Here is a 15515-nt window from a genome sequence, read left to right on the forward strand (position 1 = left end):
GAACTCTTAATTCAGCCCCAGCATGTGCTTATGAATCTGAGCTCCCAATGCAGCCGGCACCCCTGCCTGACTCTCGGGAACCTGAGGCTGTCCTCTGTGTTGCCTACACGCCACTGTGAAAATAGACCATTTAAAAGCAATTGCTGCAAACATCTGCTTCAGAGTTGGCAACAAGTAAAGCTCATGAACTCTTAGAAAGCCTAGTAATGTGAGGAGCACAGTTAATACACATCTGGCGAGGCTATAGATAAAGCAAGCCAATGGAGAAAATAAGTCATTCTTAAAATGTATGAAAAATACAAAATTAATTTTTAAAATCATATTTGCCACATTGACTGGTTTATCTTAAGATCCATTAAAGAAATTAATAATTCACAGCAAGTATCTTAAATGGCCTTCTGCTTTTTAGCAACATCCGTTTTCTTTATGTCAACTTTTTCAACCCAGCTGCAAATGGGACTTACAGTTCTGTGAGATGATAGACGGTTTGACTTGCAGTTAACGTGCTATCCATGCTGTTGCAACTAAGCTTCCAGTTCTAGCCACTTTTTCCTTTTCTTTTCTTTTTTGTCTTTTTTATTTTCTTTGCAGAAGACCATCAAATGAATTGTCACAATACTCGAATAATGCAAGACACAGAAAAGGATGATAACAATAATGACGAATATGACAATTACGATGAACTGGTGGCCAAGTCATTGTTAAACCTCGGCAAAATCGCTGAGGATGCAGCCTACCGGGCCAGGACTGAGTCAGAAATGAACAGCAATACCTCCAATAGTCTGGAAGACGATAGTGACAAAAACGAAAACCTGGGTCGGAAAAGTGAGTTGAGTTTAGACTTAGACAGTGATGTTGTTAGAGAAACAGTGGACTCCCTTAAACTATTAGCCCAAGGACACGGTGTTGTGCTCTCAGAAAACATGAATGACAGAAATTATGCAGACAGCATGTCGCAGCAAGATAGTAGAAATATGAATTACGTCATGTTGGGGAAGCCCATGAACAATGGACTCATGGAAAAGATGGTGGAGGAGAGCGATGAGGAGGTGTGTCTGAGCAGTCTGGAGTGTTTGAGGAATCAGTGCTTCGACCTGGCCAGGAAGCTCAGTGAGACCAACCCGCAGGAGAGGAATCCGCAGCAGAACATGAACATCCGTCAGCATGTCCGGCCAGAAGAGGACTTCCCAGGAAGGACGCCGGACAGAAACTACTCGGACATGCTGAACCTCATGCGGCTGGAGGAGCAGTTGAGCCCCCGGTCGAGAGTGTTTGCCAGCTGTGCGAAGGAGGATGGGTGTCATGAGCGGGACGACGATACCACCTCTGTGAACTCGGACAGGTCTGAAGAAGTGTTCGACATGACCAAGGGGAACCTGACCCTGCTGGAGAAAGCCATCGCTTTGGAAACGGAAAGAGCAAAGGCCATGAGGGAGAAGATGGCCATGGAAGCCGGGAGGAGGGACAATATGAGGTCGTACGAGGACCAGTCTCCGAGACAACTTCCCGGGGAGGACAGAAAGCCTAAATCCAGTGACAGCCATGTCAAAAAGCCATACTATGGTAAAGGTAATATTTCTACCTAACGTAAGTTGCCTCATGAAAACATGAGCTAGGGTAAAGGATGTTGGTGGTAGTCTACAGTTAAAGTGTGACTCACACTGAATTATGTCTCTACTGCACATTCTTAGAGTTGATTCCAGAAGGATATTTTGTGATTACGTTTCTGACGAGCAAATAAAATATTTGTCTGAGAAATACATAAAGCAGCTTAACGTCATATTACTAGAACAGATGAATAGTAGGATATTTCAGTGGGAAATGCATTCCTTGGGAAGACAGGGGTAAAGCACAGACACATCACGTGATAGAAAATATTAGGGTAAGCCTGTGCTATTATAAATGAACCACAATCTATGCCGAGTGGCAAGGGTTTATGTAACAATTAGTCAATCCGAGATAAAGCACATATTTTATAAATTGGATTGGGGAGGTGGCATCATGATTTGTAAAATTATCAGCAAGTGACAGTTATTGATGAAACTGCCCTTGTAGAAAACACCCCTGATAGAAATTGAACAGTAACTGAATGACCGATAACATAAGATAAGGGCAGTGACTGCACGTTAATTATCTTAAGATAGTAAGGTAATGGAAGCCATTTGCTATGCAAGGCATGGTGTGGCCTCAGCTAAGATCAATAGCAATTTCTTTAGGATATTCATTCCCTTTAACTGATTCCATTCCATTGTGGAAACAGTTATGGCGCTTTTCTCAAATATTAATTTATTGTAAAACACTCAAAAACTATCCAATATGATAGTTTGAGCTGAGTTTTCTTTTACGAAATATGTGGGCACATGTTTGCATATGTCAATGTATTTAGCTATCTTTACATATATATGTATACTATATGTATGTAAGTAGATCATGTGTATGTGTATCTCCAACCTGAATGATTGTCTTCATGTTTGTAAAGAAGACGGTGTCCACTTTCAATATGAGGCAGGTTCTAATTCAGCCTCATGCATAATCTTGACTTTGTGGATATCTCCATCACAATATTCTTTTAGAACTCAGTAAGAAGCAATTTAGAACATGAAATTGGCAGTTCATTAAATCCCTCTATGTTAGCACCCAAAAGATCCTTTTATGTTTTTTATTACATTCTATTCACTACGAATCCTGAGTTTCCTCACTGCGAACCCAATAGTGAGGTTCAGGAATTTACTTGAAAATCAGTTGCTGTATAAATTTCAAGCAATCAGAAAAATTGCACTTTTTCCCACTGTGGCACAGACGTGTATTCTCCTCTCAATGTGTGCACCTACCTTCTGCGGCAAGCTAGGCATCGCTACAGCCAAAAGCAAACTGTAGAGGTACCTTAGCCAGAGGCTCGGGGACTCTCGGCAGGTGCCTGGGCACAGACAGCATTTCAGTCGCAAGGTGAAGCTTTGCCCGTTGCAGTGTTGTTATGTAGCAAAGGGGTTGTTTTTTAGAGGAAAGAGAATCAGTAGACTCTCTAGCTCAGTAGAGCTTCAGGCCTGATTTGGGCATTTTAAAGACTATGGAACATAGCATGTATGTTTAAAATTATAGTGCTATCACTGTTAACAAGATGGGCTAAAATTATCTATTAGAAATTTTTAGTTGAATTTTTGAGAATCATACAGGAATGAAACATTTTTATTTTGGGGAAGAAATAGTGTCTTCTTTTCATGTGATTGCTCAGTTGGACAAATATATTTTAGGCTTATGTTTTAGACTCCCGGATCCTAGATCTGAGGATGGAGTTTGGGCATGAAGTAATGTAGCATGTGCTGTGTCAAGGGAAGGCTGATTGAGCTTAGGCTTATGTTTTAGACTCCCGGATCCTAAATCTGAGGATGGAGTTTGGGCGTGAAGTAATGGAGGGTGTGCTGTGTCAAGAGAAGGCAGATTGAGCTTTTTGCAAATTCTGTGTTGCGGTGGCTTCTTTGGTTTCTTGGTCCCTTTAAGTTCAGCGGCTTTATGCAAATTTTGACTCGTTTTGTTTTGTTTTTGTTTTGTTGTTTTGTTTTGTTTGCAAGAAAATGGAATTCAAGCTGCTTGCTTCCCCTGTATAAATGGGGGTCGGGTGGGAATGAACAGTAAGAACTGAGACGTGCTTTTTCCCTCATGGGAGGAAAGGTTGCAGATTTGGACTTTCCTGTAAGCAGAAGGCCTTGACTCCAGTCTCACCCAGCTGTTCCAGGTCTTCCTGCTCTGACCAAAGCTCATTTCCATATCTGTCAGTGTCTTCCACATTATTCCAAATGTCCTTCGAGATGTCTGTAGTTATATTCAGAACCAAATACATGCAGCCAAGCAAGGCCAACAAAGTGGAGCAAAGAAACTCCCTTAAAAAATAGTGCTGGCGGATCACGAGGTCAGGAGATCGAGACCATCCTGGCTAACACTGTCTCTACTAAAAATACAAAAAGTCAGCCGGGCGTGGTGGTGGGCGCCTGTAGTCCCAGCTACTCGGGAGGCTGAGGCAGGAGAATGGCGTGAACCTGGGAGGCGGAGCTTGCAGTGAGCCGAGATTGTGCCACTGAACTCCAGCCTGGGGGACAGAGCGAGACTCCATCTCAAAAAATTAAATTAAATTAAATTAAATTAAATTAAATTAAAACTAAAATTGTGGTACTATCTCACCAACACAGCCAACAGAGAATTCCTGCAACCACTAGCATGTCAACAAGCTCTATTTTCAGACACTCTGTTATTTTATTAAAAATGGAGAGAACACTTGTATTCTCATTTCTACACAATCTTCTCAAACTGATTTAAATTATCAATGAGTAACATTTCCAAAATCTTGAGCTAATGCAAAAGGCCTGGATCATGGACCTCCTCTGTCATCTACCCAATCGCCTGCTCTAACAGAGGGAAGGGAGCAAGCTAAACAGCGCCCTTTTTTTTTCTGTAAGTTGTTGCAAAAGGTGTTTGGTTAAATTGTTGGTCCCTTTGCTTGCTTGGTTATTTTGTGTTTGCTTGTATGTTTGCTTTTGAGATTGTAAGAGAAAAGAAACCAAGGGGAGGTAACGGTGAAGGCAAATAGCATGACCCCACCTCAACCAGGACCTCATGCATCGAGAGGAGACTATACCCTTGTCGTCTTCCAAAACCCAAAATGCTTTGGAGCCACATTGTTTTCATGCAAATCCCTACTTAATTTCACAACACTTTCGATATCTGTGAAGTCATATATTTTGTTAGGTAATCGTAAGTGTCGTGGTAAAATAGGGTCACTTAAGGACGAATAATAGATACACCTTACACTTTTTTGCACCAGCCACTAGCCATTTACATCTAGTTCAAAATCTCTTATCTCAAGTTTATGATTGTCAGTATTTCTTTTGAAACTGTTACTGTGCACTTACTACTTTATATTTGTAGTGATTTATATCTACAGTAATTTATACCAACATTATTATGAAATTACTGAAAAGGCAATAAAGTGCTAGGCATTTTTGTTTGCAGGTGTAAGAGAAGTTTCAGTAATGTAATTAGAAATTGAAGCCACAACCACATAATTTTAGATTTGTTCTCAAAGGTTCTTCTTGAAATAATGGTAGGAAAGTAACAGATGATTGTACAAATGGTATTTCCCTCAACACCAGTGCTGGCTTAAGAATTTCCAGTACAGGAGAGGCACATTATGCAGAATAAGATGCTAGCTGAAAAAGAAAAGGGGAGTGTTTTTATATGAACATGATGGCATTTGTCTACTCCTGCTAGTCCTTTGTCTATTTGAAGTTCACCTGAACGAATGAAAAGTCCGTAAAAGTTCAAAAAATTCTAAATCCAGCTTTTATTGATATAAAGTGAATTCTTAACTGAAAGTAAAACATGTATTTTCTAGCACTCATGATTGGCCTGATTAATGGAATATCAAAAAGAACTAATCCCTAAAGAAAATTTAACTATTGCATTTCTGGACTAGCTAATAATAATCGCTATCTGTTGGTGATCTGAGCAACTGGTTTTCAAAAACTGGCTAAAAATACAGTGTTTCACACACTTAGATTTACTGTTTGGTCTGAGCTTTACTTTAGAAATATTATCTGAAGTTATTATATTGCATATTTATGAACTGTAGTCAATTCTGGGTATAGAAATAATTTTATTAGCAATATCATTACATTTCTGGCCTCTAGTATTGAATTTTTTTTTTTAACCGAAGCTCTGCCCTAATTTGCCCTTGACTGGTACTTGCAGAGAAGCCGACAGGGCTGTAGAAACCCATTACTTCTTAATTTTGTGTATGCATGCACGGCATTCTACGAGCCTTCCTCTGGTTCCAAGTACAGATGAAGAAATCAAAACAAAAGGCTGCTCCTGTGGCTTCTGAAACATGTTGATTACCCGTCACCTCTGTCAGGTGGGCTTTCCACCTTTTTGGTCATTTGCTTACAGTGCCTTCTGAGAGTTCAGTTTATTTTCAGAAAAGCACTGAATTGGTGTGCTACGAAACAATGTCACTTGACCTCCGGAGAGCAAATTTCAATGTCAGTAAAATCCTGCAGCTTCTAGTGTATGCGATCAGAGCACTCAATAAGAAAGAAATTCAGCTAAAGAGTTTTTGAATGGAATGACACTCTCTGGTTGAATTTCATGGAAAATTGCTGAATGATGATGGCACGGAATTTCGTTCTCTAAGAAGGTCACTGTCTCATCACGATTTACGTTGATTCCTTTGAGCAACACAGCTTATCATGTAACACACGGGAAAATAATGAATCAGAGTTAAGGTGAGGGGTAGGCTTTTCTTTTCTTTAGAATAAAAATTAAAATACTTTATGATTCATGATTATACTGTGTAAGGTTGAAAAAAGTCACCCAAAACCAAAGAACTATCTAAGCAAAAGTCTGATGTCACAGCCTAGCCCCCTGACACCTGCTTTATTTCTTTCTTTAGCAAGGTTTCTTCAGATTGTGAAATAATCACATTTGTCTTTGATTGGTAAACATTTATTCTCTTGGCACCTGTTGTCGCTTTTAGATCCCTCAAGAACAGAAAAGAAAGAGAGCAAGTGTCCAACCCCCGGGTGTGATGGAACCGGCCACGTAACTGGGCTGTACCCACATCACCGCAGCCTGTCCGGATGCCCGCACAAAGATAGGGTCCCTCCAGAAAGTAAGTCCACGTCTCACCGCTACCCTTGGGGGTGCAAACACCCATGACTCTGTCTCTGTCGTCCCTCTTACCTGACATCATCTCCATTGTACGGCTCGGTGCGACCTGATTTAACTAGGCCCCTACTTAACTTGATGGGCAACTGATCCAGGATTCGTGGGCGTGCCAATGGCACAGCCCCAGGAGAGTGGTGCACCATGAAGCCCACCGCCCCTAACAAAGCTCCTGCACAGGCCTGGGTTCTAGTCCCGAGTTCAGCTCTGGCCTGCTCTGTGACCTTGGGCAGGTTGCTTCCAGGCATCTTTTCTCGTAATTACAGAATTGAATTCGATGGTCTCTAAGACGTCCCTTCCAGCATGAAACTGCCAGGAATCCCAGAGGAGAGAGGCCTTGAGACAGACATTTCTTGCCCAAATATCTGGATTTCTGTACATCATCCAAATGCATATTTAGATCTGAAGTTTTATTGCATTTCACCTGTAAAGTCTGTCTCATGTCATAGTTGTCTCGACATTTCAACACTATAGGTTCTTCAATAAGGAAGGAGGTTGAAATCAGATGGGTTTTGATCTTAAGCATTCTTTTTAATTAATTAGGTTCTGATCATGTGGAATAAGTCCATGAATATAGCTAAATTTTTTTAGAATTGAAATGATATACATCTTTTTTTGCTTATCCTTTCAGCACATAAAGTATGCCAATAAATTAAATACCACAGCTAGAATTGATGGTTCAGGGAAAAGACACATTCTCAGAAATGAGTATATGAGTTTAAGGTTCTGGTTTTGAGTCTACGGCATGGGAAGAGTTTCCCTTACTGTCTAAGACACAGCTTCTAGTGGGGAACATGTCATAACATGGCTTGAGAGATGACAAGATGACCAGTTAACTACTTTAAGGCCCTTTTGAGGACTGTCCCATTAAAATGGGTAACTTTGAGATACTTGAGAGCAAAACCTGTCAGCACAAAATAACGTTCTGAGGAGCATTTGGGACTTAGGAAGTTTTTGCTGAACATTTTCCAGTGAAAGATCTTTAGATGCGATTATGGCTCCAGGTTTTCAAATGGCTCCTCAAAATAGCAAACCTGTGTGTTTTGTAACCATCTTGTGAACAAGCCTGAAGAGCCATAAAAATAAACAAATCAGAGCGAGTGGCTCCAATCCCGTGTGTTACATGAGCAGGAAGACAGCATGGTTTGACAACAGCTTCCATGTACCCAGCACACACTTTGTGCTGGGACCCAGCTCACACCCAGCAAACACGAGTTCACTGAACCCCCAATCGACACTGCAGGGCAACACCCCCCCTTTCATTCGGATGAGGAAGATGAGAGTCAGAGACTCTGCCACCCTTTCTTTCCAGAGGTTAGCCAGTGCCTGGCAAATTGAGGATATGCCATATCTTCTTAAACAAATCTGAGCAGGTACTAACTTACTCAAGTAAGCTCCGGGCTAAGATGTAAATCCGTATCCGTCTGACCTCTGAGCCTGTCTGTCTCCTCTGAAACCTGGGTTTGGTGTTCCAGTTTCTGTCTGAACACACGATGTGACACCCAGCACCTTGCAGCTCTCTGTACTTCATCTTCCTCATCTGAAAAGTGAGGCAGGAGGACCAAGCTCTAGTGTTTTAAGAAGAAAGAGTTTCTTTATGTGTTTTATAAGACCTACATTTTCACCTTCAAGGTAGATTATCAGCTCCTTTTTATGGATGGGAAATTCTTCTGACTCCCTGTTTTCACAGGACAGGCCTAAATGATGTGGGACTGTGGAGTGGGACTGGCAAGGTGCCCTTCGTGCCGGCTGCAGGTGCCTCCCAGGGCCAGATCGCTCTCGGAGGCAGGTAGAGTCAGCTCTGACATGGGCGGCACAGGTGCATGCCAGACAGTACAGAGGAGGCTTCTCAGCCTTTGCTCCTGTGCGATTCTTTATAACACCACAAGCATTTACTAAAACAATTAGAGAATTCCATCCATAGAAGGCTTTTAATTTTTTTTTTCTGGGCTAGTTTCCCCTAATCATCATTTCTGTCCAACTAAATTCCATAAAGAAACCAGCAGCACACTGTGTCAGGACCACTGAGGACACGCCATTGCCCGAGACACTGTACCGGCCCTCAGAGAGCTCCCAGCCCGGCTGAGAGAAGGACATGGGCATGAGGCCGGGGCTCTGCACGGTGGGGACTCCACAGCATGGTCTAGGCGGGATGGAGAACTGCTCCCAGGGCCCCCAAGGCCGCCGTGAGGTGATGCTCCAGCTGTCCTGTGTGAGAGGCAAGGAACCCACAGCATTTTCTAAAGGCTGTTGTAAAAGTCCACACAAGAGATCAGGGCATGGAAAAGACAGTGGTTGTGGGAATGGAAAAGCTGGGGCAGATTCACGAAACATCCAGAGATAGGCGGGCAGGCTGTGGAGGGCAGCACACGTGAGGAGTAAGAGAAGAGGGGAGACCAAGAGGATGCCAGGGATTATAGCCTCGGTGAACTTAAGGACGCCAGGGCTGATAATCCGTACAGAAAGCTGAGCAGCAGCGCCACATTTGGTGGAGAACCGGGACTTGTATTCTTCCCACTTGAGTTGGAGGAGCTGCATGATATTCCGCAGGGTTTGGGAAGGTGGCTCTGGAGGCCTGGGGAGGTCAGGTGCAGAGGTGGCTACCTGGGTACCGTCCTTGGAGCAGCATTTGTGGAAACTGATGGTGGAATTGCTTAGGGAGGAGGCATAAAGCAGGAACGAAGGAGGGTCCATACATGGGAAGTTTGGCCATGAATATATGGTAAGATGAAGCACAGAAACAGCAGCAGGTGGAGGAAAATCAGAGAAACAGAAAACCAGGAGAGGAAGGTATTTCTGATAAAGCCCCGTGTGTCTGAGAGGAAGAACTGCAGGGGTCACAGGGTTTTTTTGTTTTTGTTTTTTGTTTGTTTTTTTTTTAGACAGAGTCTCGCTCTGTCGCCCAGGCTAGAGTGCAATGGCGTAATCTCGGCTCACTGCAACCTCCGCCCCGTGGGATCAAGTGATGCTCCTGCTTCAGCCTCCTGAGTAGCTGGGATTACAGGCGCATGCCACCACGGCTGGCTAATTTTTGTATTTTTAGTAGAGACGGGGTTTCACCATATTGGTGAGGCTGGTCTCGAACTCCTGACCTTGTGATTGGCCCGCCTCAGCCTCCCAAAGTGCTGGAATTACAGGTGTGAGCCACCACGCCCGGCAGGGTTTCTTGAGTAAAAGCCTCTTGTTGACGCCGAGAGACAGATGTGAGAAGAGGAGAGAGGGATAGGAGCTGCACATGCTGCAGAAGTTTGAGAAATGTGATTGAGATGGATGAAGTAGCAGCAGAGTGTAGACCAAGGATAGCAAGCACACTCCACCTCAGGAGGATTCAGGGGGGAGGCTGGGAGTGTGCATCCCTACACAGCAGGAGAGAGGCTTAAGGTGCACTTGCCATGTGGACCTCAGGTCAGAGTGACCCCCGTGCGCCATCCCCAGGGAAGACTGCATGTGAAAAGTTTACCATAAAAGGAAAGGAAAGGTGCAGGTACATGTCAGAGGGGAGCCGTGTGAAGAGAAGCATTCGTGTCACATGGTGGTGGACAAATGGTAAAGAAGAAAGAGTGAACGAAGTAGGTAGATCGACGTCCTGCAGGAAGGAGGATCATGCACATGCTTCCTGGAGAGGCCTCCCTGTAGGGAGGAGCAGCACTTCTTCCTCTGGGACAGGGAGGAAGGGGGCAGGGAACTGTGCTTGGATCCTCTCAGAAAGGAACCCTCCTGTGACCCCCTCCAGCCAGGTGCCAGCACAAGATGAGCCAAAGGTGGACTCACTTTGATCATTCATTTTTCTGACAGCACTTACTAGGACCTACCACATCCAGGACAAGACAGGAACTGTGGGAGCGATAAAGCTAACACCAAAGCAAACTCTGCTGAAGGGACTGCCCAGCAGTAAGAAGACAGGGTGTGGACTCAGATAACAGCAACATCATGTGGATGTGGGATTCAGTGCCCAGCAGACTGCAGGGGAAAGAGAGAGGTTGTTCTAGAGAAGGAGGAAAAGTGTCAAAAATACAATTACATAACTGGGTAGGCAGATCTGTTTTGAATAGACCTTCCATGTTCACCTGGCCTCAGGTAAACCTTGCTGTCAGGGAAAGCCACCACCCCATTCCCCTGGAGTTTGGAGACAGCGGGCTCAGAGGAGCAGAGCATGATGCAGACGGGGTCCGTGTGGGTGTCCCTTCGTCCCTGCTAACCTTCCCCCAGAACCCAGAGTAGTAGAGCGTTCATGAAGGACCAGAAAAGAAGGAAGACACAAATAAGTCAGGTCCAACACCACTGCTGGGAAAATTCAAGCAGCTCTCCCCTGCCGACCGGCCAGTAGCATCCTTGCACCACAACAGGTGTCCGTGCGGCCTCTCCCGCTTGTTAATTTCACAGGGTAAAAACGCAGAACGCTTACTATTCTAGCTCATCCTATTTAAAGAATAATAAAGCACTTGATTCCTAAAAGAAGAGTGATTATTTAATTCATTTTATTTAAAATTAAGGTTTGTGGTTCTGTATTCATCTACCCACCACACGTTTATAATGCCGTGTGTTTCCAAAGCACAGGCATGTTTTTAAAATCCCCAGCCTGTGTTGTTCTATGGCTAATCAATACTCCATGCTTATGCATGGGTAATGTCTGTGAGGCCCTCGCTCCCCTAGCCCATCAGGAAAGAGTCGGTTCTGTGTTCTCTGAACTCCCCAGCTCCTGGCTCCAGCGCCTCTGCTGTGTGAGGCCCTTAGCATAGGGTCCAGTCAACCTTCTTTCTCTGGCCTTTCGTGTAGGGTCCGTAGGGTCCAGTCAACCTTCCTTCTCCTCCCATGTGTGTTTTCCTGGCCATGCCCATCACAAACGTTTGTAGGACTGTCTATCATGAGCGACCTGGCCTTTGTTAAATGACTGCATTTTCATGTGTCCTAACCGTGCCTCTGTTTTAACGCTGGCTGTTCTCTTTGCCTCTCCCTGTCAAGTCCTTGCCATGCATGAAAGTGTCCTCAAGTGCCCCACTCCGGGCTGCACGGGGCGCGGGCATGTCAACAGCAACAGGAACTCCCACCGAAGGTAAGCCACGCGTGCGTCACTGGTGTGGGAGGGAGCACCGGCCGCTCTCCATGCCTCCTCCTTCCTGGGGGGCCTACCACGCTCCATATGGTGCTCCCCACAGTGCTCCCCAAGTGCAGGCACCTCCATATAATGCACGGGAGTGAAAGCACTCCACGCCCTTGTGGTGCAAACTGGATGGTTTTAGTTGCCCCACCCACCTTATCATAGCAGGGTATAGTATTAGGGGTGGAAACCATGACCATTTACAATGGCTGGAAGGAAGGAGACCAAGCCTTTGCTGTCCTCCGAGGTGAAGACAGGGCTGTCCTAGTGTTCATTGGACAGGACGTGGCCTGGAATGCAGCACGCCTGTACAGTGTGTAGCTTGGCTTGGCTGCCCTTGGAATTCTGTGGAAACCCCAGGTCACAAGTATGGACGTCTTCAGAAAACCTGCAGATGTTTAGCAGGTTGGGGGGCGGTCTGTGGGAGGCTGGGGTGCCGGGGAAATAGACTCTGGACTCCCGCTAACCAATGGACTCAGAACCACTCTTTTGTTTGTGAAAGATCTGAGTTCTCTTTTCCTGTCCTGTGCAGACTTGATAAGAATTACTCAGTTGCCCATAATATTCCATTCTTATCTGATAACTTTTTTTTTCCCAGAGGCCAAAAAGTGATTCTTTTAAAGTTTGTCTTACAGTCTATGGTTTTATGAGTTCACATAAAATTGTATCTAAAAGAAGGAAACTGTTACAAGCTTCATTCTAATTTTTGCTTCTCTGACTGGCAAACCTGGTCCTTTGTGTTACATTTATAATGAAACAAATGACCACTGTGCCCTCCAGAGACATTCAGGTGTTTAATCTGCAGAAGCAGGAAATGATCCATAGGTTGGAGAGGTGCATGCTGTGTGCTGTTCGATGCAGCATCCGCAGCGTCAGGGCCTCCGTCAAACCTCAGCACAGGCGTATTTTTGGGATATGACACATATATGGGGTGAGCGTCTGTGCATATGAGCAGATACGCATGTAGACACCCACAGAGCAGACACGGTGATTTCACATAAAGTGAGCTTGCACACAAAAGAGCCCAGCTGCTGTCTCCTCCGTCTAGACTAAGCCTGAACTATTTGGCTCCACAAAACATTTTATTGCAGTCCTAGAAATCATTCTGCTTTCCTCTCCACTTTCATTTCCCTGCTTGTGGAGAACACCAAAGGGCTAAAGTCAGACAGGCCCCCCAGAGGCCACAGTCAATAGCATTTAGGAAATCAGCTTGGAGCTCCATCTTCTGGTAACAGTCAATTCATTGCCATTCTTGGGCTTCAAAACTCATCCTACCCAAGCTGTTAATTCTTCATCTCCAGAAATGGAATCTGTCTACAGTTTTCACCAGCTATGTCCTCCCGAATGCATGGGAGCTGGGATGCTCTCATTGGGAAGGATTGAATACACCTCACACACAGCACTGCCGCCAGCATTCTCTGCTGGAGACCAGCAGAAAGCATGCACCTGGAAACATGACTTACCTTCCCCTCTCCCAGTCCACCCATCGGGATTGCCTGTGCCAGGTTTGGGAAACTACCCCTCCACCACCAGCTCCACCTGCATCAGGGTCTTGGTGCTAAGGGAGGATTACTGTGCTGTGAAGGTGTTTGAGGCGGGACCATTCAACCCGCTTTCTGTGATTGCAGCCTCTCCGGATGCCCGATCGCTGCAGCAGAGAAACTGGCCAAGGCACAGGAAAAGCACCAGAGCTGCGACGTGTCCAAGTCCAGCCAGGCCTCGGACCGCGTGCTCAGGTACCCAGCAGGAGTGCGCCATCCGTGAGCTCTATCCACAGTCTGCCCCACACCTCGGAGCGCTGGGGACACACGCTCAGGGCGTGTCCCTACAGCAGCAGGGGCAGGGACTGGAGGGCGGGGCTGTGCTGGAAGCTGGGGCCAGGACCCCTCACTCCAGGCCAGGCTGTGGCTGTATGAGGGCAAGGGTGTCATTCTTCCCCTGGTGTCTGCGGACTCACTGTGACAATTTACATGAGAGAATTGGAGGAAATCATTTCTGGTTTTGTTTCTGGACCTGGTATTTCATGAGTCTGAGTGCTAGATGAAAGGGAAGCTTTGAAAATTACTGAGATGTCCAAGGTAATTTTCTCATATTTTGCAGGATAGGGCCTCACACCAACTAAGGCTGGTGCTGATGTTTCTGACGATGCCAGGGGTATGAGCACCCTGTGCACACGTGTGGAAGCTCTCGCGTGCAAAACCGGCAGAGCTCCCTCCTGTTACGCCCAATGCCCTGAGGTGTAGGTGGGAGTAGGTGTTGTCACCTCCGTTTGGCAAGTGAGAAAATCCAGAGTGCGGAGGTTAAATGACTGACCCGAATGTTACAGTGGGTCAATCAGTGTTACAATGTCGCAGATCATCCGGCTGAAACCACTGTTTTATTGAAGTTTTGGGAGGATAAGCTCCCCATTCACTCAGCCCTTCTGTACAGCTTTCATTCTTACGTGTTGTTTCAAATCCTCATCCACATGAAAACTATGACAATTGTCACATATCCTGCCTTTTCACACAACATCACAGCAGAAACACGCGTCCTTGTCTCTATGTAATCATCTTAATTGTCATCTTCACAGCTACGTATATTCTACTGTTCAGATGTACCCCCAGTGCCAAAGCTAGGTTCTAGCTTTGAGGCATTCAGGCTGTTTCCTGCTTTTACTATTAAAGAGAGGGCAATAATACACATTTCTTTCATATATACAGCACTTTGCTTCTGTTATTTCTTTGGCTACTCAGAAGGCTGAGGTGGGAGGATTGATTTGAGCCCAGGAGGTCAAGGCTGCAGTGAGCTGTGATTGCACCACCGCACTCTAGCCTAGATGACAGAGCAAGAACCTGTCTCAAAAAAATAAAAAAGTAAATTATTTAGGATAAATCTCTTGGAGCAAATCACTGGGCAAACAATATGAATATCCTTTTTGTTCTTGAGTATTATTTCATAACATCCCAAGAAGCTTCTAACGTAGTAATTAAACTCCCTTCCTCCCTAAATAGAAAAGTTAAAATCTTTACAGAAAATTATAAATATTTATTTAAGCAAAAAGTAAGAAAACAAGCCATCTGTGACCCTACTATCAAGAGATAACTCCTCAATAAATTGTGGCACAGCTACATCTAGAGTTTTCTGCATTTGGGGTCCTGGCCTGAAGTGCCCCCAGAGCACCCATCTCAGGGAGCCACCCTTTCAGGGAAATGCACCCACCTTCCATATGGCAAGACCAAACGCTGAACAAGTCATAGGCCACCCTCCCTCTCCCCATCAGCCCACAGCTAATTATTGGCAACATGAAAACCACCCCCACCCAATAAAACAGACCAACCCACGGGGCTGCGTAATCCAACAAGGAATCGTTATTGGTCAAAGGAGAATTTGAAAGTTGGTAGGGAGAAATTTGTTGCTGAGGGCTTTTATGAATTTTCTTCAGCCTACTTTGGCCAGACCCCCAAGAAGCTGGAAGAACTCTAGTATCTGGCCTTTCTTGGAGTCACCAGGTGACTGCACTGCCCACCTTGGGGCTGCCCTGCTCCCGGGGGCTGCACTGCCCACCTACGACTGCCCACCTACAGGCTGCCCTGCTCCCGGGGGCCAGCACAGAGTGGGGATTTCAGGGAGAAGCTCATGGCAGCTGGAGACCAGGCATGCATGTAATTGTGAATACCACTTTGTTCAAACACAGCCTCCACTCCGATGTTCCGGCCTGAAG

General features: G+C 45.3%; 1 protein-coding gene across 19 annotated transcripts in view; it reads left to right on the forward strand.

The window, feature by feature from the left end:
* MYT1L (myelin transcription factor 1 like) overlaps window positions 1–15515 on the forward strand; it is a 539395-nt gene that overhangs the window by 401996 nt on the left and 121884 nt on the right. For 11 of the 19 annotated variants that reach the window (XM_031006771.3, XM_055378700.2, XM_055378698.2 and 8 more), the window contains exons 10-13: window positions 592–1569; window positions 6527–6661; window positions 11677–11767; window positions 13441–13548. In XM_031006771.3, the coding sequence (XP_030862631.2) occupies window positions 592–1569; window positions 6527–6661; window positions 11677–11767; window positions 13441–13548 (1312 nt within the window). The remainder of the gene's footprint in view (window positions 1–591; window positions 1570–6526; window positions 6662–11676; window positions 11768–13440; window positions 13549–15515) is intronic. The other 8 variants (XM_031006819.3, XM_055378702.2, XM_031006802.3 and 5 more) reach the window with 2 other exon arrangements.

This window comes from Gorilla gorilla, chromosome 12 (genome assembly GCF_029281585.2).
Source record: "Gorilla gorilla gorilla isolate KB3781 chromosome 12, NHGRI_mGorGor1-v2.1_pri, whole genome shotgun sequence".
Classification (NCBI taxonomy): domain Eukaryota; kingdom Metazoa; phylum Chordata; class Mammalia; order Primates; family Hominidae; genus Gorilla; species Gorilla gorilla.